The sequence below is a fragment of the Zootoca vivipara genome, chromosome 7 (genome assembly GCF_965207765.1).
Source record: "Zootoca vivipara chromosome 7, rZooViv2.hap1.1, whole genome shotgun sequence".
NCBI lineage: Eukaryota > Metazoa > Chordata > Lepidosauria > Squamata > Lacertidae > Zootoca > Zootoca vivipara.
The window spans coordinates 47,327,840-47,352,400 of record NC_142590.1 but is presented as its reverse complement, the minus strand read 5'-3'; the positions used below and the strand labels follow the sequence as shown (position 1 = coordinate 47,352,400).

Sequence of the window (24,561 nt, the reverse complement as noted above, 5' to 3'; positions counted from 1 at the left end):
GAATTGTTTCACCCAGAGAGGGTCTGTTCCATCAGTGATTTGTCACGATGGTGGCAAATTGCTGTTTCACATTAGTACCGTGTTTCTCATATTATAAGACATGTCTTATATTTATTTTTTCCTCAAAAAAACACACTATGGCTTATTTTCAAGGGATGTCTTATTTTTTTCCTCCTCCTCCTGCCGCGGCCGGCATTGCTGCTGCGCCTATCACTATGTCTTATTTTCGGGGTATGGCTTATATTCCTTGAATGCTTAAAAATCCTGCTATGGCTTATTTTATGGGTATGTCTTAAAATATGAGAAACAGGGTACTAAAGGGAGAAGGGGAGGGATGGGGTGAGCAGGTAGCAGCAGGACACAGGGAATGGTGGTGGTAGTGTTGACCAACCAATCAATGTCCCCACTGTGGAAGGACGTGTGGATCCAGAATTGGCCTCCACAGTCACTTACGGACCCATTGTTAAAATCGTGTTTATGGAAGACAATCTTACTCGGCCACGAAGAAGAAGAAGTGTGAGAGGGCAAATGATCTTCAGCCCCTCCCCTTCTATCAACTGAGCCATTTGGCCAGCCCTGAGGAAGTACATGGACACAAGACTTGTCCTTGGCCTAATAATCCATGCTTTATTGGGCCAAGTTCATTGTGTCTGAGTTGGACCATGGTGTACAATCAACTGCCAAATAAATATATCTTCCTACCACAGAGCAGCTGCCATTGGATCATATTCTTGTTCACTTACCTCTGGGATCAGCTGGAGGCATCCATACTCACCATCTGCATTCAACAAAGGCTCTCACCTCATGGTCCAGAATCAGGCAGGCACAGGAGAGCTCTTGGAAGACAACAGACTTTATTATTTGCAACAAGACTGTGAGCTATAGCTGACCAGAAAGGAAGCAGAGGTAGTTTTATGGAAGGACAGGAAGTCTGGATCACAACCTGACAACTTTACTTTACATTTTCAGTGAGAGGACCAAGGGACTTCCCTACACAGTGGGTTACTGCTGCTTACTGAGAGGAAGAGACTATAGAGCGGCTGAGAAGACCCAGTTAGAATCCCCACTCAACCCTGGTGCTCACTGGGTGGCATCCAGACAGTCACTATCTCTTCACCTAACCAACTCACAGGTTTCTTGTAAAGTGGGGAAAGATCATTCTTGGAAGAATGGTAGGATATCAATGTTGTAAATAAGCAATGGGCTTCTCTTACGTCCTCACTATAGTACTGCCGTAGTTACAGGTAGGTAGCCGTGTTGGTCTGACGTAGTAAAAAAAAAAATTAAAAAAAAAATCTTTCCAGTAGCACCTTAGAAACCAACTAAGTTTGAAGAAGGTATCTGAAGAAGTGTGCATGCACACGAAAGCTCATGCCTATGACAAATTTAGTTGGTCTCTAAGGTGCTACTGGAAGGATTTTTTTATTATTTTGTCCTCACTATGGTTATTTCCAGGCTTCCCCTCTGTTTCTCTCTGCACATTCATTTGCTCATTTGCTTATTGGCCAACATGAAGGATTAATTAGAAAGGCCTATTCAACTTGTAATGAGGCCCTTAAATGATTTCTGTAGCTCATGTTGACTTCTCATCAGGAATGAGTTTTCCTGTGGGGACATACTAGCATTTACATTCACACCAGCAGAAGACACAGAGGTCCATGTATATTAAACAAAACGGGGAACTGCCTACAACAACTCTATCACCAAGAAGAAAAAGGCTCTGCTTGATAAGGTGGATATTTATAGTGCATGTATTTAATGACAAAACCCTGCATGTTTTGCTCTGTCTCTGTTCATTAGGGGTATCCAAAGCTATGCATTAAGGCAGGCAGTTTCATAAGATGCTTTGGAATACATATAGAAATTGGCATATATAATTTGCCAATGAGTAGGCTTTTATCATTATATCATGCAAGAGAAACTCATATTTGTAACAGCTGCGTTTTAAAAAGTATTCAAACATTTATATTTGCAAATGCCACCTACTAGAAAGTTGGGGGATCCTTTCTTTCCATCGGGAAAAGATTCAAAAACAAAACAGAAACTATGAGGTCCAACAATAACAGGGTCTTTGAAACATTGCTCTTCAGGGAATTCCTTTTAGGCAAGCACTGAACCAATTGCAACACCTTAGAGGTCACAGGCTACAAATCTTCGTGCTCAGCATCTACAAATAGACTGGATATTTTAAAAGTTTTGATTCCTACACAGAATCACATCCACACTATGCCAGCCTGGTATTCTCCAGATGTTTTGGTTACAGGTAGGTAGCCGTGTTGGTCTGGGTCGAAGTAAAATAAAAAAATTCTTTCAGTAGCACCTTAAAGACCAACTAAGTTTTTATTTTGGTATGAGCTTTCGTGTGCATGCACACTTCTTCAGATACAGTGAAATGGGAGTCCCCAGGCACTTATGTAGAGAAGGGGTGGGGAGGGGTGGGGAGGGGGAGGGGGGATTACTCAGAAGGGTGGTGGAAATGGGTGATGTTTTGAACTACAACTCCCATTAGCCCTGGTGAGCACGGCATTTTTTGCAGCCAGTAGTCTGATCCAATCTAAACAGGAGTCACACTATGGACAGCACTTGTTACATGATACCGGGGCTGGAATCGGATCTCAGAAACAGATTGTGTTGTGTGGCATTGTGCCAGAATTGGAATCCAGTATCTATTTGTCCCAGATCTATGTGCTGCTTTGCCAAAGCTAATGGATCAGTATAAAAGTTTTAAAACATGCTGGGGTGAGAAGCAACAGGGAGGTAGGAAACCAAAGTAGATGTGTCATGAAGACTTTCCCTGTAGCTCGGGGTGAATGAACCTGTCCATTTTCAGTTTCTCTGTTTCCCATTTTTTTCAACCTTAAGTGCAGTTCTGCACATTTTCACATCAGTTTGCACTTTTTTAAATTCCTCATGAATATTCATCTGTGAATGCCCCCTAATGCACACATGTTCGTATGCAATTTTGCCTAATAAACACCTTTTCCCCCAAAGTAATTTCCCCTAATAGAGTTTCTTTTTAATGCTATTTTGACTCATATATGCATTTTAGGCACATTTTACCATAGTCTGTGGATTTTTACGTACGTTACTTGGCTGGAGAATTGCACTGCAAAATTCAGAGAAGTGCGAATGTTAAAGGGTGGCTGTATTTTGGCTCATGAGTTGTTTTGGAAAGGGAATATTAAGAAGGTTCACCATAAAATGCAAAGTGAATCGACTTGCTCCCCTATACTTTCTTACCTCTACCTTCCAAGATGGTCTGCTGCCCAGAGCTGCAATGGAGGACATTATCCTGTCCCCAGCAGTAATATAAGATCCAGGTGCCAGTATAGATGGCATCTGTATTTTAAAAAGGAAGGGGGCGCCATCTTCTCTGCCTCAGGCAACAAATATTCGGGGCTTTAAAAACCTGGAAGTCAATACTGTCTTCAAATCCCAAGGAGGCTTCATTGTTGCAAGTGAACAGAATTGATAAGATATACACAAAATGGTTGGCTTACCTTACAATGAACTGCTTCCAGGTTTTGCAATCACCTGGTACTCCAACATTGGGAGGGGAGAAATCATCTTCATCAGCTAAGCAGCGGGTTTTTGGCCTACATTCTCTGCCCCTCCTTCAACTTTCATGAACACTAAGCAGACCTCTACAAAGACATCTGGGCTGGTTTTACCCATCAATTGCTTAAATGTTCTTTTGGTTTCCAACTGACACTAATGCAATGCACCTAACACCATCCCTCCCTCCCTCCTCCTCCTCCTCCTCTTCCTCCTCCTCCATATTCCTTTGCTTCTCCCAAGTGCATTTCTTTCTTACGCTGCTCTTGGAGGGGGGAACTATAAAAAAAATATTTTAAAAATCCTTAGGAAGCTTTTTATGAAGTACTGCATATATGACTTGCTGCTTCTTCAAGAAGACATAAACAGCACTTAGAACATTGTCGATGTCATGTCCTCTTTCAGACTAACTCCGATGAACCGCTGGGCTGGCAGAAAAATGAGCCCTTTGCTTGCCTTGCCTCAGCGTCTCTTGTGTATGTTGCAGAGGGTTGGTTTTCTTGTCATTGCAAGGCAGAGCTATATGACCAGGGTTCCCAGAAGGTATTTTGTTCTACCACAAGGCCTGTTCTGAAGAAAGCAGCGTGTCACCATGGATTTACAATGGATTCTGCAAACAACGTAGGCACTTTTGTTCAGAAAGACATTATAGCTCATCTTAGCACTGATATTGATTTGTCTGCACAGCAACAAGAACCATACATCATTTATTCAATAACCGGTTATCATTCTTTTTAGGGAAGCACGTTTGAAAATATTCCCCTTGCTGCATCTCTCTCTCTCTCTCTCTCTCTCTCTCTTTCTTCTTTTACAATAATACATTGCTCATTACAATGTATTATTCTATTCATTTCTACACCACCCTTTAAAATAAACATTCTAAAGGCCAAAATAATAATACAAAACTCTAAAAAGACAATAAGCATGTTAAGTGTTTTGAACGCTAAATCATGTTAGCAGCTATACAAATCATCGTAGCTTAAAAATTAAAAGCCTGAGGAAATAAAATCAGGGCACTAAAGGGAAAGCCAAGGAATTTCCTTGGGGAGAAAGTTCCACTGGCAGGGTGCCACAAGTGAGAAGGCCCTCTCTTCAGTCACCATCTACGTCATCTCAGAAGGAAAGAGAACCTCCAGTTAGTTGTATATATATTGATATAGTTATTTCATTTATATCCCATCTTTCCTCCAAAGCGCTTAAAGTGGGTGCACATGGTTCTCCCCAAACTCCCCATTTTATCCTCACCACAACCCTGTCAGGGTAGGTTAGGCTGAGAGAAACTGACTGGCTCAAGGTCATCCAGCAAGCTTAATGGCTGAGTGGGGGGGGATTGAACCCTCGTCTCCCAGGTCCTAGTGCGATACTGTAGCCACTACACCAACAGGCAAGTGTAAGCACCTTGGAATGTGCTCAGAAACTGGTTAACCAATGACGACATATAAGAAACACTGAGGTGAATGTTCTCACCAGATGGTCCCAAAATGCTCTTTCTACGTATCGGCGTGGTACACACCCGCCACTGAAATCCTATCCAAGTTTCAGCTTGCAATACAGCACAAGGGCCAGGCCTATTGTGCTGAAATTGAAGCAGACTTCCTGGGTCCATGCAAATGGAACAGTATCCTCTGGACATAACCCAGAGGAAGGGAAAGGGGTTTGGCAATAGGAAAACAGCCAGGCCTGAGCACAATCCAGATGTATATAAAATAAAATAATAATATGTATAATAAGAAGCATTTTCAGCCTCTAAAATAGATGGGATGCTGGCACCAGGCATTCTGTTGGTTGCCAGGCATTCTGTCACAGACAATGTTGAAGAAAACTGGTGCCCCCTCTGCTGCCCATTGCATGTCCTCTTTCTTAATGGTCCCTGATTAACACTCTGCGTCCTGTGCACAACAGGAGCACAGCATTTGGCTGAAAACAGAGTGTTGTCCATGTATTAATGCCTCGTTTAAAAGGCACTTGTTCAAGCAAATGTTTCATTATGCCCCTTGTCTGGTCCATCACCCAGCCTCTCCTCCTTCATTATCTAAGCCAATCATAACTGTTACAAAAATTACTCATCTCCACCCCAGAACTCCAATAAGAGTTTATGCCTGGGCGCTGATGAGAGCCAATCTTGTCCTACTTGATGTTGCATTAAAATAAATGCAAAGTGGTTTGCTGGGGGAGAAAATGCCTGAGTGTTTTTGTAAAGGAATCTGAACACCAATAATGTCCTTGAAATCAATTAGAACAGTGCATGAAGATTGCTGCTGCAAGAAAACTACTCAGATACTGAGGACAAGTTTGCTGGGGGGAAGACTACCATATATGGCCATTCAGAAGGAACCAGATTAAATGGCCATTCTCTGGCATTCAGGTGGGGGGCGGTGGACAGGTGGCTGAAGATCAGCTTTCCTCTTTCCGTCACTAACAATGTTGCTGCAATTCTCTAGGAGGTATTGGCATCATTATACAACCCCAAGTGTGTTGTGTGACAGAAATGGAACACTTTTTGACCATTATAGAACGTCTGCAGGTGATATAATAATTTCAACAGCCTCCATGTCCCATCGTCAAATAGTTTCAGAACTATTTCAGAATGGATGGGATACTCGAGAGCAGACAGAGAAGAAAGAAGAGTGACAGGGTGGGGAGACATAGTTAGAGGGATCCGTTTGGGGGCTATTAGAACCATATGACTCCAGCAGCCTGTCAAAAGTTTATTCCTCTTTTGTTGTCACACACAATGTATGGCAAAAGGAATCCTCAGTAATATACCTTTTTTATTTTTAACGGGTGCTGATATTTACAAAATCGGTGGTACTCTATGAAGCATATATTATGTACACACATGATCAACCAGACAGCAAATCTCCATTGGGGAATATGTATATGCATATATATACATATACACAAATAGCTATCCCTATATACAAGTAATTCATCTTGACAGGGCATATCTCAGCTTCTGGTGTCCAGTTAGTGCTGAGGACTCCTGTGAGTTGTTAACAGTAAGTTCTATACACATTGTGCAATTTAGATACAGCTGGTGTCTAAATTTTCATCAAGCAAACACATGGTTAAATGATTCGACATTCCCATGAGTTCTCCTTCTTTAGCGTCCTCTCACCATTATTGGTCCCATTCTTCCAGTAACCATGGAAACAAAAGATTCAGTTCCACGGCATCTTTATTATGAGTCCTTGGATTTCCTTTTCTTATTGATTCTCTCAAATTAGGCAAACACACATTTATTTGATCCAATATCCTTTCTTTCACATTCCAAGCAATAATTAGTAATATGACTAGTTTGTAGGACATCTGCAATGTCTCAGGTAGCAAGGAAAGCAGGTGCAGTTCGCTAATTACATTCCTCGCACTCAGTAGAAAACAGCCTTACAAATCTTGAAATAATACACACAGTTCCATTACATATTTACACATACACATAGATTTTGGAATTAAATTCCTAATAGCACAACATTGGACATCTCATAGAAGCCAAAATGTACCCGAGAAGATAAAATGAGAACTAAGGGATTCATTTGCCAGCTATCACCTTGAATTCATCCTTGGGCCAAATTGTGGGATGGTGTAAATTAGCATAGCTCGATCGAAACCAAGCCAAATCCTTATCTGTGTTCTAAGATTGGAATCTCCAAGGCTTTAGAGCAGGAGCCACATTACAGATGGAGGGCTTGCCTTTAGAAAATGCCTGTTAGTCTGAAATTCACTTGGGACAGTGGAGCAGGAGAAAGGAAAGGAGGGGGCACTTCTAGCAAAAGGAATCAGCTGTTAGGCTCCAAGGCACAAATAGCTAGCAGCAACAATGAAAATGGAATGAGCAAGGAGGCATCAGATACCCACCCCGTCTTTCCAACATGTGACAGATAGAAACAGGTTAGCCTGCACCACCACAAAGACTGCTGACAGGATAAAGATGGTGGGAGCTGGCGGAAGATCACAGAGATCAACAACAAAGGGCCTAAGCCAGGCATCCCCAACCTTCGTCCCTCCAGATGTTTTGGACTACAATTCCCATCTTCCCCAACCACTGGTCCTGCTAGCTAGGGATCATGGGAGTTGTAGGCCAAAACATCTGGAGGGCCACAGGTTTGACATGCCTGGCCTAAGCAGATTCAGACCTAGTGGGCAGAGAACTCTGCAAAGAGTAGGGTTGCCAGACTCAGTAGAGGACAGGACTTCTGTGCCTTTAATTGCCCTGCTGTCTTTTGAGTCTGGAAACCTTAAAGAGAAACCAGCAGACCCTTTGCTTGGAAATTAAACAAAGGGTCTGCTGGTTTCTCTTTAAGGTTTCCAGACTCAAAAGAGAGCGGGGCAATTAAAGGCACAGAAGTCCTGTCCTCTATTGAGTCTGGCAACCCTCGCAAAGAGAGGGGGTGAAAATCTGCATTTTGGAGTAGGGTGGGGGCCGAAAGGGCCTCTGAACATCAAGATGTGTGCTTTGCACACACACAAAACTATTTGAGGACCTTTTTGTTCAGGATCGTGAGCTGAATCAGCCAAAGAAGGCTGTTTGGTGGGGGTTGTGCTTGAAAGAATCCCTCACCCTGTGGCCCTAGGCAGGAGGCAATAACATGAAGAGTAAGCATTGCTTACTCTTCATGTTGGGGAATGGGGTCTTGTGTCATCTTTAAGACTGTTAATGGAGTGGGCTGTACCCTAGGCCCAGCATGATCATGCTGCAACACCTTTGGTGAACAGGATTGCACAGAGGGGCAGGAAACTGGAGGAGAGCTGGGAGGAGAAATGAAGATTAGCAAAGTGCACTTGTGTGTGCCTCCAAATTGGGACAAAATGGATGTGCCCCTAAGGCTGCTGGGATGTGCTATCTTTCTATAATGTGAGATGCAAAAAAGCTAACATAGTACTTAGAGTAATAGTGTTGCTGCCCCCTGAGAAATTCCTACATCCTTGTAGTAAATGTACGTTGCCTCTCCTCTGCTCCTTTCCCCTTACTGTCCACCCTCCCCTTAAATCTGCATTCTGTAGAAACCACTGTATTTCTGACCCCAGTGGTCCTCTGTCTCCTGTTTAGAGGCCATTTTTGTGACAGGCTCCACAGCTGGGGTGGAAAGGAACCCATGATGCCACCATTGGTATGGTGCTGTGAAAACGACAAGCTGTTTAAATTTGAAAGGTGCACAGCAAACAAACAAATGCCTTAGCTCATAATTTGGCTTCACCTGCATAGTAACATAAATACTAGTGATGGGTCCAAAACTGCAAACTTCAGATCCAGATCAGAATTCAAGACAAGTCCCAAGGGGGGATTTGGTTTCACTAACTTGAGAAAAGGGAGAAGGGAGATCAGTGAATTTCTCTTCCACGTTGGAGAATGGAGAGAGTCACATTTCAGTCAGTTTAACCTTGTCAAAGCAGCTGGATCTGTTGTGAGATTTGGGCCCTTCTCTAGTGTATTGCAAACTCCAGAAAGACTAGAGATTTCAGCAGTAAATCCAGTAGCTCACCCGTGAATGATTTGATTACAAAGCATGACCTTTCTTGAAAGAGATCCTCCTATGTATTTCACTTTTCTTCTCTGGGTTTTATGCACAAATATGCCCATATTTACACACCCTCATGCTGCATGCTCTTAATACCATTCTAGGTATAGCACTGAGTTATGGAGGTTATAGAAAACAATGCAGAAGATAACTGTTGAGATATGTTCCGCTATATACATTTTCTCAGAGCTGTTATGATTTTATGCAAGTTGAACATTTCATCATCTACCTGCTATTAGCAGGCATGCTATTTTCTTTCTCTTTCTCTCTCTTGGCTGTTTTTACATTTTTATATAGTTTAGGTATTTATTTTTAGTGATATGAACATCTTGCATGTTAGAAACTTCTGTGTTTTTAATTCCAACTCCACCACCGACAATTTCTTTTTCTCTTTTTTTTTTACATGACCTTAGGAACATTATTCTATCTCCTCTGCTCATTTCTAAAGTTTAAAAGTGGTTATTAAAGAGCTTATTCTGACGATTACTGAATGTGAACCCTCATTGCTCTAAAAGCTCTCATTCAAAGGCAAGAGTACAGGCTATGTGTTGTGTCCATCATTCATCATTATGCACATCACAGGCAATATCAAATGAAACTTTCACACCTGAATTCCAAACCCACAACTGCAATGGACGAATTATCTGGATAGCATTTTCCCAGGTTCAAAATATAACAAATTAAGTGCTGGGGAAATGAAATATTTCTTAGTTCAGTCTGGGGGGGAAGAAGGAATATCTGAACTATACACACCATTTGTGTAATAATTGCACATTTGCTGCACTGGAAACAGATTGTCTTGGAAGGAGCTGTGTGTTGCAGTTTTAGAAAACCCATGTGCAACTCTTGGGTTCTACCCAACTGAAATCCACTGTTGGTTTGCCCAACTGAAATCAATGGACAGTACTAACTAGATTCATTAGTTGCACTCTAAGTATAGCATAACTAGATACCACCCCTTGTTTTTAATTATTTTACTGTGTCAGAACTGTCCTACCTTATCATTCCCTCTATTTCCAGTGCTCTAAGTGCAGTTGTTTATAAAGGCAAAACAGTACCGCCAGCCTACAAAAGGGAGGTGTCAGGTCAACAGACTTGGGGGAACTCTGACATTTGCAGAACTCCAAAAAAAGCCTATATAAAAAACTAAGAGGAAACCCACACACACATCACCCAAAAAAAACCCTTAGCTCAAAGAGGACTGAGCATGCTCAGTGTCCCCAAAATACTGACAGATTATTGGAGGGATGGGGAAATGGTTGAGAGGCAAATGGAATGAAGTGTCCTGGAAAAGGGCATGGGTGGCTGGAGCAGTGTAAAGGAACACTTGACGCAACATTTTCTTACTGATCTCCCTTATTCTCATCTCATACTGCTACATGCATAAACCTGCCTTTAGAGACCCTGAAGAAAGGAACAAAAGTATTCAAGGCATCAGCATGTGCACTAGCTGAGTTGAAATAATTTACTGAGGACTCAGGTCAAATTCTAACATTTTTGTGTTGTTATCAAGAAAGCCACACATAGGGGACTTAATATGAGCTGCAGTAAACCATGGCTCAGTTCTGGATCTGTTTCTAAAAGCTCAGCAGTGAAATGTAAAGAATGAAGAGTGCCTCTGAGCATATGCTGAGCCCCTGTTTTCACCACTGAGCTACATCTGCCAGACATCTTGGATTGGGGGCAGGAAAAGTAAGTCACAAGCAGGGAATCAGATGGACACAGATAGCTTCTTGCTGTAGATCCAAAAGCAGTCTCATACTTCCTGGACTATGGAATAACAATGACTAAACTATGCTTCATTCAACAAGCAGCTCCTCTTTTACTCCTGCATTTAAACCCACTCTCTTCACATCTCATCCATCTATTCCTGCCCCAGCTGTCATTTAGGAACCTGAGTAATATACATAAGACTACATTTTCCAAATAAAAGAGACAATCAACCCACTGGCTCTAATGGAAGTTAGGAATGCTGGTTTGACAAATCCAGTTTTCACATTCACAGTTTACATCACCTTTGTAACCTGCCCAAGACTTTCTGGGCTGATGTCCTCCTCTATTTTGTATAAGATCAACCCTACTTACTAGCCTTTGAAGGACACTCAGTTGCCACCCCAATAGCCCAGACTGCTTTCCTGTGCTTTACTAACTAATCCAAATTAGTGGCAGATTCACACCGTATGTATAAAGTGCATGATTTCTTCCAAATAACTCTGGGAGTTATAGTTTCCCCAGAGCTACCATTTCGAGGATTCATTGGGGAAAGCCATGTGCTTTAAATGTATGTTAAATGTGCTTTGTTAAATGTGTGTGGTGTGGATCTGCCCTAGTTGAGGCAAGAGGCTATGCCCCTGGGGTATTGCTTCAAGCTTATCTAGGTAGAAGTATGTCCTTGACCCTGAATAACCTTACCCAAAGTTATATAAAGAAGTACCTGCTAAAGTTTAATTGGACTGCAGTCTGGACACTGCATGGGCAAACCTCACAACAGAAGCCCTGCTTTAAACCTGCAGAGCCTGCCATCCTTATTCCAGCATTCATCATGACACTCCCATTTTACCATCTGCTCCTTCCCACCTGCTGTGGTCTGCAGTTTCAGCTCTGCGCCATAACACTCTGCAAAGGTACGGGGTGTGAGATAGCTCTAGCACAGTGGTTGGGTCAAGCCAATTCATAGATTAGAGGGTTGGCATCCTGCCGCTGGGATACAGTTCAAGTTGCCTACACAGTGTCCAGGGCAGCAGATACGGCAGTCAAAACAATCATACATTCCATTTAAACCTGACCTTGGATGCAACAGAGCACTGCAGCCTTTAGTGTTTCTCCTGGTTATTCTTGGCTTCCTCTCTCCCTACCTGCTCAGCACATCTAAGGCTGCAATCCTGAACACACTTACTAATGAGTAAGCCCCACTGAACATACTTCAGAGACAACTGCAGCACATTGGGGCCATCCTTTCCTTGGTCTATGGAATCAATATTCCAGCATCTCACCATTAAGCAATAACTTAAATGAAAAAACCAACTGCTTAGATTTCCTACTTCTGCTTTTTTTATCTTTGCGACATTCATTGATAGTGGTCAGTCACAGTTAAGGCCCAGAAGGTAGGTTGTTTTGATTTACATCAGCCTTGGGGTCTCCTGATAGTGGGTTTGAAAAGCTACAGCAAAGGACTCACACTAACTGTCTGGGTCCAGATCCAGTGCCATAGATGATAGATAGATAGATAGATAGATAGATAGATAGATAGATAGATAGATTAGATAGACCCCCCCCCCAAAAAATGTGCAGCTATTCCCCCTAGAAGCTTGACCAACCGTAGTGATTTTTGTAAAGTTCCTAGATTGGCACTCTTAAACTGAGCCACCCAAAAAAATGTCCAGGATGGTGCTAGATAAGGATCTAAAGCTTCTGGTTATTGCCACTGCAGATGGGATGGATCAGGCAGCAAGATGATGAGCTATAAAGATGTGTCCAACATTTCAAACCTGCTCTGCTATGGAGTTTTGTGCAATCAGGAGGTACATTTCAAGATAATGTTTCATGACCTTTTAGTCCTGTTTAGAGTTTCATTCCTGGGTTTCTCCTCCCACCTCTTTCTCATAAACAAACTTTTTTTTAGTACTTCATAAGAGGTGTAAGCTTTTATGCAACTGGCCTCAAATGAAGTCTCAGGTTGCTCCTCTACCTATATCTTAACATATGCATTGAGTTTCACTTCTGGTGGCACCTGATCACATTATCTACTGCCAATTTCTTTTGATGCAGAGACCAGGCAATTTAGGATGCCCCTTCAAGGTTACTTCCCATACAGGGACCACTCCTCTTTGATACACTGCACCTTTTGGGGCAGGGGGCGGTCAATAGGTGAGCACACGGTTGGGATTGCAAATACAATCAACTTTACATTGGGGGTGGGGGAGTTAAAAAGTCAAAGTCTGCAATTCCGAGAGGCAGAATGAGAAATGCATGAAAATAAGTGTAGAGTTAGATAATGTGCAAACCCAAGTATGAGAGCAGCAATTGAAAATTCAGTGAAATAGTGCTGGTCTGGATCCAACCTAAGATGCTGGGAAATAGCAGCAGTGAATTCCCTCCTCAGAAGTACTAGGCTTCATTCTCGCAATTCTATCTTGAACATGAATAACCTCAACGACTATTGAAATCACTAGGCTTAACTTTGCCTCCCTTGCTCTCTGATGCCCCATGGATCCTACCCCATAATTACATGAGGACGGTACCCCGTGAAAGTCCCTGAAGTAACCCCCTCCCTTATGATTTTTTTTTTTTTTTTGCATAGACTGCAATGATTTCCCCCTAATGTACAGGAGTATCCTGCATGGATCTTTAACCAAGAATATTTATGATTCCTTTACAGACAGAGTGGTGGGGAGGACAGAATATTTTTAGCAGTGGCTTAAGGCAATAGGAAGGATTATTCCATCCCTGCTCACTGCAATGGAAGATATTCCAAAATTAGCCTTTTAAATTCATAGCATAGTTGGAGAGCAAGCAATTAGGGATGTGATGCCAAGCTCTTCCTTTGTCAGCATTCTACAAGAATGGTCCAAGGCACTGTGACATAGGTGGCCCTAATCCTGCAGTGCAAACTCCAGCACTGCTGATGTGTGAAATAATTAGTAAGTCCCTCAAATCATAAGCTGTTAGAAAACCCTGACAGCTTTCTTTTTTATACATCTTTTCAGCAGTGACTGCCAAGAAGGTTAGAGAAATTGCCTTTCTTTGGCAGGGGCAGTGCAGGGTTGGGGGACGATCGAGAAACTGACCCACATTTTATCATGTGAATCTAATTTTGGGGGCGGGGTCCATGTTCAAAAAGTGAGAGTCAGCTGTCCTGCAATGGGTATAGAATCAAAACAAGGCCTGCATGTCTCTTCTACTCTGTTTAAAGGGAGGGCGGGTATTGTGATATATTGCCCCTCTTGGCACAAGCATATGAGTTAGGGCCAATACACACAGCCCAGGTGGTTCATTAAGAATGCAGGTTAAGTGGATTGTATAGAGTTTGGCACACAATCAATAAATTAGGTGATTGCTTCAGCATGTATCACATTCAACCTATATCATTTTCAATGCTAAGCCGTTGAAAGTGAGCTGAGTGGGGTGCAATAAGTAAATGTGGACAGAGTTACTTGCACCTTAGCAACAGTGGATCTGCTTTACCTTGTTGCCAAATTCTGTACAGATCCAATCAGATCACATGCTCAACACGTTCTTTGGGTCTGGTGAATTTTTGATCCTCACAAGGCATCCATCATCCATATCAATGCAAGATCAGGACCCATAAGCAAGCTGCCTGAGTAATATTTGCAGGATCCACATGATGGATCTGGTTGGGGGTTTCAGTCTTGCTCCATTTGCAGTGGTTTGGAGCAATTTCAAAGAGTGCCTATGGCATGGGTGGGACTTCTCACATTGTCTCCAAATCCTAAGCTTCTAAATATAATATAAGCGTGCACACACACACACACACACACACACACTGTGTGTGTGTATACCTGAGTGTGCTATTTCAAATAATCATACCCAGTGTTTAGCAGCTCAGGAAATAGGACACTGCAAGGAGCACCCATGGTAGCCTCAGAACCAAATCCTGTTGGCTTGGAAGGGTCATCATCTTTTTTATTACTGATGAGAAGAAGGGATATTGCCCTCACTCTTTTAAACACTGGTTCCAAAAGCCACTTTCCTAGGATGTTGATAGCAGAATGAACCTTTGCTGAAGGGCTATCCTTTCCCTTGAGAGCTGAAGCAGCCACATCAACAGGACACTACAACGCTAAAATGCCAGTCTATGAAGAGCAGTCCAACCAGGAGTCTTATTGCCTCCTTGACTCAAAAGAATGGATCTGATTCTGATGTGTGAGGCTGGCCAAATTCTGCTCCCATATTGCCCATGGGCATTTCCCCAACAGATTAGCTCACTGGGAGTAGACTTGGATTGTATTTACTCTAAAGCTGAGGAATATTGACTCCACCACATGACAGCAACATCCCAAAGGAAGCCTAAACTCCCAAGCCATGTGTTGCATGTATCCAACCACAGCCATCTCCTCAGCTGTTGCAGTTAGCTGGGGCAACTCCGTCAAGACTCATTTCCATGGGGCAACTTTGCCCATACCTGAATAAATGACCTTGGGCTGGCATTATCGTATAAGCCCCATCACCACCAGAAGATGCAAGTCAACAAAGTTCGGGAGAAAGTCATTGGCACTCTATACTGTTGCATCTTAGCTGTGGATCTCAAACTATCTACACCTCCAAGCACTGTGAGCAATAACTGTTGTGGGTCTGAGCTTACATTTGCCTAACAGAGTCACCCAGCAATGTTTTAGTCACAAATAAGCCTGGCCATCTCTGGTCAGATGTACATCTCTGCATATGATACCACTATTAATAAATTACCAGTTCCTCCCTACATGTGGAAGACAGCTGTGTACTCTTCATATCACCTTTCCTGGGTTGCACCCTCATGCAAGCAAACACCTAGCGCACTTGCCTCGGTTATCAAATTTGTGGTCGGCCCACATCCGTCACCAGCACATTCCCTTTCTCCCCCTTTTATGTCCACAAATCTCCTTCAAGCCATTGGAGAATCTAGAAACACTATAAACAGGTATACTCTATAGTCTACTTAAGAAAATAGATATATTTTGTGTATTAAATATTTAGATCCATGCAACAAATATCCATGCAGCTTTACTGTAATACTGGGTTAAATTTCACTGCAGTATAAATATATTCTAGGCCACAGCTTAGTTGCTCCAGCATTTGAAACAAGATGCTTTTCAGTCCTGAATATGTCGGTGACCCCAAACCAGCAAAAAATAATAATACATGTGTTATTTTTTAAAAAAGAAATGTCTCCAGGCTCTTGATGTATCTCTACCAAAGCAACAGAAAATGTCCTACTAAACAGTGCCTCCCGCGAGCCTCACACTGACATGCTGCAGTGGATGAATCCAATGCAGCAATTTTGGTTCAGAAGCATGACCCTGTGTGGTATATTCTCCCTTTGGCATTTCTGATCTGGAAATCTGAACCTTAAAGTAATTTGGGTGGATGTTCCATTAATTAAACTATGCATGACCTTTTGTATAATTCCTGAAGCTTGAAAGCTAGATGTATAGTTGCATACTATTTCCTTGGGACATATTTTTGCATGGGCTGAGTTCTAGATTAAATTATATTTATGCTAGTTGGCATTTGTTTGTTACTGTTGTTTACATGGGGAGGTGGTTTGTTTTGTTTTTCTCCAATGCCTTTCATTTGATATTGTGACATCATTTTGCTTTAATTGTGCCATATAATTGGAAAACCAGAAGTCTGTGATGGGGGGGGATGGGTTGCATGATAGCTTATTGAGCATCAAATGTTAAAAAGAGTCACTTACACGACTATTGCTTCCCATGCAGAACCAATACACGTTGTAGAACATTTTGTATTAACTACAATGCAAGGTATTATGCAACATCTGCAATTGTTCCACTCAAGTTTTAAATAAGTTATTAGGGTTGTTTTTTTATTATTATTAGCTAGACATCAGTTAGCATTTTGGTTATATTAACATAGTTTGTGTTAGCTAGGGTGCAGTTGGCTGTTTTCAAGTTCTCCTCTCTAAAGTCCTCATTGCTATTATTCACACCTTCTTGTATCTCCATATAATCAGACTTACTAATAGTGGAGGCACTTCTGCTTTTCTTTAGGTCAGGGGAAGAAGGGATCTTTGGGCAGCTGGTGACTTGCAAGTATTGAGCTTGCTCCTCTCCCTCTGTCTCACGGTGATAGAAGTAGTTGAAATTGGACACTATAACCGGCACTGGTAAGGCAATTGTTAATACACCTGCAATGGCACACAAGGAGCCAACTATTTTCCCACCTATGGTCGTGGGGACCATGTCTCCATAGCCAACTGTTGTCATGGAAACCACGGCCCACCAAAAAGCATCAGGGATGCTGGGAAACTGAGACTCGCTCTCGTCGGCCTCTGCAAAGTAGACAGCACTGGAGAAGAGAATGACACCAATGAAGAGGAAAAATATCAAGAGCCCCAGCTCCCTCATGCTGGCCTTCAGGGTCTGTCCGAGGATCTGCAATCCCTTGGAGTGCCTGGAGAGCTTGAAGATCCTGAAGACCCTCACCAGGCGGATCACTCGGAGGATGGCAAGAGACATTGCCTGCTGACCTTGTTGGCCATCTTCTGGTTTCTCAGCCAGTTCCGTTCCAAGTGTGATGAAGTAGGGGATGATGGCTACAATGTCAATGATGTTCATGATGTTGGTAAAAAAGCCAGCTTTGCTGGGGCAGGCAAAGAATCTCACCAAGAACTCAAAGGAGAACCAAATGATGCAGAGCGTCTCCACTATAAAGAAAGGGTCTGTGAAAGATGTTTGCTGCTGAGACCCCATAGTGCTATTGGAGTAAGAGCTTGGGTTGCTACTGCTGCCATGCATCTCATCATTCTCATCCCGGAACACAGGCAAAGTTTCCAGGCAGAAGCTTACAATGGAGATCAAAATGACCATGACAGAGACAATTGCTATAATCCTGGCTGGCCCAGAGCTTTCTGGATACTCAAACAGCAGCCACACTTGTCTCTGAAACTCATTCTCTGGTAAAGGCCGCTCTTCTTCCTTGATGTAACCTTCATCCTCCCGAAACATCTCCATAGCTTCCTCCCCAAGTTCATAAAACCTTATCTCTTCTGAGAAGATGTCTAAGGGGACATTAACAGGCCTCCTCAACCTGCCACCAGACTGGTAGTAGTACAAAATAGCATCAAAGCTGGGTCTGTTTCGGTCAAAGAAATACTCGTTCCGAAGGGGATCAAAATACCTCATTCTCTTTTTAGGGTCTCCTAACAAGGTCTCTGGAAACTGAGCAAGTGTCTTGAGCTGTGTTTCAAAGCGCAGTCCCGAGATGTTGATGACCACCCTCTCGCAACATTCATGGTCAGTTTCTGGGTTGTAGGTGTCCTGAGGATGACCAGGCAAAGCTGCTGCTTCATCTGTGGGATCTCCAGTGGCAACTGTCATATTTAGGCCTTTAAGCTAAACTTTTCTGAATGTCTGGTGGTGGGATGAGGTTCAGGGGGACTCTAACACCTGCCAGAAGGGTCTGCGCGTGGGCTTGGAAGTGGCTCATGAAAACGTGGAGAGGATGTAAAGGAAGCCTGTCCAGCTGAAAGAGAGAAACAAATAGCGCCATGAGCAATTCCCCCCTCTTTCTTCACAATGTATACAAAACATAAATGGGTTGCTTTTAATTTGCATCCTCAAGTGTAGTCTAAAAATACTCCCATCACCCCATGCTATGCCATTTAAGGAAGGGCTAAATGAAACAAGAATAAATGAAGGGTGCTTTCTCCCTGGCAAACCTATCACACAAGATAGGTGGAGGGTTCTTTCTCCCCCACGGCCGACAGTTTATTCAAAGAACTTCAAAGGCTGCCCAGAGTTTGCTCCTCCATTGAAGTGTTAAGATTTGCCCATGCGGCACCTGGGACTTGAGCATTCAACTCAAGGAATACCCTGGTGACTCAGAGGTAAATATTAAATACTCTGTTTCATCAGACAGCATCGTGCACATTTAACGTGCTACATCCCTGCCTTAATCTGTTTTGACTTTTGCAGTCCAGTCTCCCTTCCTTCCTTCCTTCCTTCCACCCCTCCTTCTCCGCTGTGTTTAGGGGGCAAGTGCCCTTTGCTAGCTTTCCCCTGCTGCATTTCTGTGCTGAGGCTCCTCTCTTAACAATTGCCTAAGGAATAAGAGCCAGCAAAAAACAAGGCACGCATTTACCTTGATGGAGGAGAGCTCAGTATCTCTCACACTGACTCCCTGACCTTAGAGAGAAACAGAGGTTTCCAAGATTCCCATAAGTTCCTCAGGCAATATGGTGAGTCAGAAAGAAAGAAAAGAGAAAAGAAAAGAAAAGAAAAGAAAAGAAAAGAAAAGAAAAGAAAAGAAAAGAAAAGAAAGAGGAGGATGGAGTTTTGCAATGAGGTGGTGACTGGAAAGAATTGTTGGTAGTTCTTGTAGCCCTTTGCTCAGGGCAGTGCCTGTCTGAATCGAAATCCTTCTGTATGATAGTGGGAAGATGCTATGCTCAGCAAAAAACAAACAAGCCCTTATGTCCCCAGTGTCCTCAAGAGGTGTGACGTTGCCTGGAAAACCAGCAGTAAGACTGAGGTGGATGGGCTTTAAAACAGCATCTGCAAAGAAGATCAGGAGGGGGGTTGTTTGTTTTTGTCCAAATGTAGCCCTTCCCTCACAGAGCTATATTACAAGCTCTAGCTGCTATGGACGAAACAAGGAGAGCAACTGTGGTGGTGGCATAAAAACAGAGCTATATTTCTCTCACACAGAGACACAAGCGCACACTCTTTCACACACACACACACACACACACACACACACACACAGAGAGAGAGAGAGAGAGAGAGAGAGAGAGAGAGAGAGAGAGAGAGATGCATATTGCTGAGGGTAGAAGTGGTAGTCTACACACCATTCGGCACTTGTGTCGGTCTATGCAGCCTGGCTGGCGCAGGGTCCTCTGCAGTGTGGTCTCCCTCTTGGTCTTCCTCCTCTCAGCAAGAGAAACAGTGCAACACGCTCTCTGCCACGCAGAGCTCATCCAGCTGCGGCCGGGTCCACATCAAAGAAGCTCTGGGCTTCATTCCGCATGCAGGACATGTCCTGGAAAGGCTTGGCCCTCCTAAGCACCTGAAGAAGACCCCATGTGGGCTCGAGGTCTCAGCCAGAAGCCCCCGCTGAGATTTCCATGTCCTTAGCACAATGCAGCATTGCCAGCTGTCCAGCCTCTGGCTTGGTCTAAGTGGATGCCCACCTCACCGATAGCCACAGGAGACTATTCAGTTCTCTTCTCGGGATACTGGAAATTTTTTGGTGGGTTTTTTGCCTTCTTGTTGCTAAGCCCAACCAAAGGATTTTTGCTCCCCAAGAGAGACTCCCTGGCATCCCATCCTCAGCAGTAGACAGCCGCCTTCCTTAACCACTCAGAGTCAGGATTCAAGAACTAAGGGAGGGGAGGCAAATGAAATACCACCTTTTAGTCTTAGTCCTTAAGACAGAGATTTTTGCATGCACCTGACCTGTTATCTTTCTTGATGCCCATCACCATCACCATCCCTTCAGGGTGTGCTTCAGATTCTCCATTCCCTGGATTTTCCCCCAGTCTCCTGTCTCCTAGCCTCCCTTCTCCTTGTGCATTAGAAAAATAGTACAACCCTGACAAAGCTTGCAGCCTTCAACTGCTATACTTAACCCCTTGATTACCAAGGCAAAATCATAGGCAGTTATCATATGCTCCATTCTCTTCCCCCCTCCCTCCCTCCCTCTGCCTCCTCCTTCTCCTTTGAATTGCTAAGAGAATCCACCCCCCTTGGGAACAGAGGGTTTTTAAGGCAATATTTCTGAATGCCAAATGGGAGGCATCGTTTACAATCAACCTGATGTGCGCAAAATGGAACAAAAACAAAATCTAACCTTGGTTTTTATATTGTCTCTCCATCCCTCCTTCCCTCCCTAATATCACACAAAGTCAAGGTGAATCATCAGCAGAGAGAGAGAGAGAGAGAGAGAGAGAGAGAGAGAGAGAGAGAGAGAGAGAGAGAGAGAGAGAGAATCTTCCAGCAGGTTAATTTTTATTTTGGCATCTTAATAGTGATGGAAATTTTCATTACACAAATGTTATAGTGCCGGCTGTGCTTATCATATTTTAAATTCCTCCTCCAGTCTAGGTGCTATTCAATATTCCATGCATCTTTGATCCGCAATTTGTAGAAGGACGTGTGTGTGTGTGTGTGTGTGTGTGTGTGTGTGTGTGTGTGTGTTCTCATGCATATAGATTTGGCTAACAAAGATGTATTGGGGTTCTTTGCAGTGCGTGAACCACATCAGGTAAATGCCTGCAGGGGTGCGGCGACTGGGTGAAATCAATCACTGGACAGGCATGAGGCAGGCCACACACTACAGCAATGTTCAGCATAATCTCCAGAGGCAGTGAGGTGCACGCACCAAGGGAAAGACTGTGTTTGATTTAGCCTTTTCATTCAAAATATGAAGCATCCATTTTCACAGTTTGTGGTAAACCTCTATTTAACCGGGGTGTGGGGGGAGGTGAGCAGCGGCTTACAATTGGTTCTGCAGTTAGGCATGCAGCGAATACATAACAAGCTTTCTGTGCTGTGGCGCCCCTCCTTACCTGCGTACAGAGGAAGCTAATTTAAAGGAGACAGAGCCTAGGAGACAAAGAGGGAAATGGAGAGGGTGAGCTTTACAATCCACGATAACAATTCTTATGAGTAAAAAATAAAAGCTCTGGTGATTTTTCTTTTCTTTTCTGAAGCAGTGACTAATTACCATTTTTTTAAAAAAAACTATGGACATTTGCTGCCTCTACAACACATGTAATAGTTTTAGTGACCAATGAGCTTGGTAAAAGTGCAAAAATAATTGTTTCTCAGTAGGGAATTTTCCCTGGTCTGTAGTTTCTTTGCATCAGGTCTATATAACCTCCCTAATGGGTCCGTAGTATGATCAGCGACTCACACGTGTGTGTTTGTCAGAGGATGGCTGAGGTCGCTCCATGCCTTGCCTTTGAAGGTGTGGATGGCCCCTGTTGGAAAAGATGCCATCTGAGATGGTGGCTGAGAGGTAATATGATGAAAGATCTGGTTGTAGTGAATGATGCATGATGGTTATACAAACAGAAGTCATCACTTCATCTGGCAGTCATTGAGTGATTAACATGAATGCATGAATGAGTCCTTAGGCCCAACTCCAGAATTCCCAACTCTACCTATTTTATTAGGCATAGGCACCTATTTTCTTGTGCAATAGGTACCAGTTTATTCCTGACAATGCCACATATCCTGAAAATACATCTGTTTACCTGACAGAAAGCCAACTTTTATATCTAACAACTTGATATCAGGAGGGCTGTAGGACTCATGTCCTGCTTGAGGCCCTCTCAAAAGACATCTGGTTGTTCACCAGTGAATTGGACTAGAGAGACCTTTGGCCTGACCCAGAAAGGCTCTTCTTATCTTTTATTAATTTTAGTAGTACACAGCAAATGAAAAAAAATTCTGGAAAAGTTCAAATACATGTTTCAGTGGCAGAAACTATACACAGTTTGAAATAAAGGAAGCAGTCTGGACTTATTACCACACTAGGACCATTTAAAGGGCATGCGTTTCCCCAAAGAATCCTAGGAACTGTAATTTGCTAAGGGTGCTGGGAATTGTAGCTATGTAAGTTAAAGCTATGGTTTTCCCAGTAGTGATCCCAGTAGTGATGTATGGAAGTGAGAGCTGGACCATAATTAAGGCTGATCGCCGAAGAATTGATGCTTTTGAATTATGGTGCTGGAGGAGACTCTTGAGAGTCTCATGGACTGCAAGAAGATCAAACCTATCCATTCTGAAGGAAATCAGCCCTGAGTGCTCCCTGGAAGGACAGATCGTGAAGCTGAGGCTCCAATACTTTGGCCACCTCATGAGAAGAGAAGAATCCTTGGGAAAGACCCTGATGTTGGAAAAGATTGAGGGCACTAGGAGAAGGGGACGACAGAGGACAAGATGGCTGGACAGTGTTCTCGAAGCTACAAACATGAGTTTGACCAAACTGCGGGAGGCAGTGCAAGACAGGAGTGCCTGGCGTGCTATGGTCCATGGGGTCACGAAGTGTCGGACACGACTAAACGACTAAACAACAACAACAACAACAAGGGGTGAACTACAGTTCCCATGATTCTTTGGGGATTGCCTCCATTAGATTGCCTCCATTGACTGCTGGGAGGTTTGCAACATTTGTGGTCATTTATATTTAGCTATATGAGGTGCCTTCACCTCTCAGTTTCATGTTTCAAGTGTCTCCCTACATCAAGGGAATCTTTTCAGCCAGAGAACCACATTCCCTTCTGGGCAATCCTCTGGGGTCACATGGGGTGAGAAGCAAATATGGGCACAGCAACAAACATCAATTGTATCTTTGGTCATGCAGTATGGCAAGTGTGAACTGCAACTGAAGCTCTGCTCCATTATCTGAGTGTGCTTCCCTCCATAGCTCAGTGGGAACCAGGTGGAGTCCTAATCTTCCCTTTGTAGGAAGTCATCTGCTGAGTTGCTGAGCTTCTGTTTGCCAATAAATACAGCTATGGACATTTCCCCAATTTCTGCTGCTTAAGATGGATTTCTCATCTGCATTTAGTTCATGAGATGATAAATTTACTATCAAATCCATCTTCTCCTTGAATATGAGGGAGTTGCATTGACCTCTGCGTCATCCTGACCATCTTAACATTGGGCGATGCTCCAAAAAAGTGTTGCTCCTATCTTTATTGCATTCCCCTCTCTCTCTCTCTCAGATAGCTGAAGAATCTCCATATTTGTTGCTGCTCCTGGGGTCTGAAGAAAAACTATGAGAGTCTTGGAATGTAACTACCTTTTCGGTAGGATCCTTTTGATTCAGCCAAGGATATGTTTTCTCTATTTTTATGATCCAATTCATCACATTTAGAACATCTTTATCTTGACAGCTTTTAAGTCCTTTATGTATACATCCAATTCCTTTTGCATACCTTCTCGCCACCGTGCTTTATCTTGTGATATGTTATTAGCCCTGTTTCACAATCCTGAACAGCTTTTATCTACCTTCTGTATTTCCATGTTAGAACGTTCAGATAGTGGTAATATTAAGTCCATAGAGCATTTGTTCAAAATAGATGCCCATTTTAAAAAATAAATCCATGTCCTGGTTAAATAAACCTGGATTATTTTTTTATAAAAAAATCCTCAATCCTCTAGGGATCCTCAGTGATTTACAGACTACCGGTAGATTTACAGATTTGGGAGAAATGTAGCATGTATACATCTTTTAGCATCTGCTTTTTTTCTTTAACTTTGCCAATCTGTATTATTTCCACGATTTGTTATGTTTTGCCCTGTGAAAATGATATTTGAGCGGAATATTCCATAAACCTGGGTAACTGCACTTATTGTGTTTAATTATTGAGTGTGTGCGTGCGCATGTGCACAAATTGTACTTACTGCTAATGGTCTATCAACAAAAAAGCAGCACAGGCAAAGGAATTCTGTTGGCCAGTAATGTACAGAAAGGGATACATTTTCTCAGGAGTGCGGTGTTATCACTCTTCCCAAGGACACTACGGTAGATTGAATTGATGAGATTGAAAAAGGCTAATTAGTTGAAAGAGACTTTCATCTGGCGTTTGGTCTTCTGATAAGACTTCTGTAATACCTGCTTGCCAGTGGAATGGTCTCCCTCGGGAGGGGGTGGATTCTCCTACCTTGGAGGTTTTTAAGCAGAGGTTGGATAGCCACCTGTAAGGTATGCTGAGATTCCTGCATTGCAGAGGTTTGGACTAGATGGCCTTTGGGGGTCCCTTCCCACTCTACAATGCCATGATTGTATGATATATATCACA

The 24,561-nt window shown here is 43.0% G+C and overlaps 1 protein-coding gene across 1 annotated transcript; it reads right to left on the bottom strand.

Annotated features, from left to right (window-relative positions):
* Window positions 1-6,313: 6,313 nt before the first annotated feature.
* KCNA2 (potassium voltage-gated channel subfamily A member 2) lies at window positions 6,314-18,237 on the bottom strand. The gene has a single exon (XM_088674113.1). It carries the CDS (start codon window positions 18,125-18,127, stop codon window positions 16,628-16,630), a length of 1,500 nt encoding a protein of 499 aa, XP_088530239.1. The 5' UTR covers window positions 18,128-18,237; the 3' UTR covers window positions 6,314-16,627.
* Window positions 18,238-24,561: the final 6,324 nt, after the last annotated feature.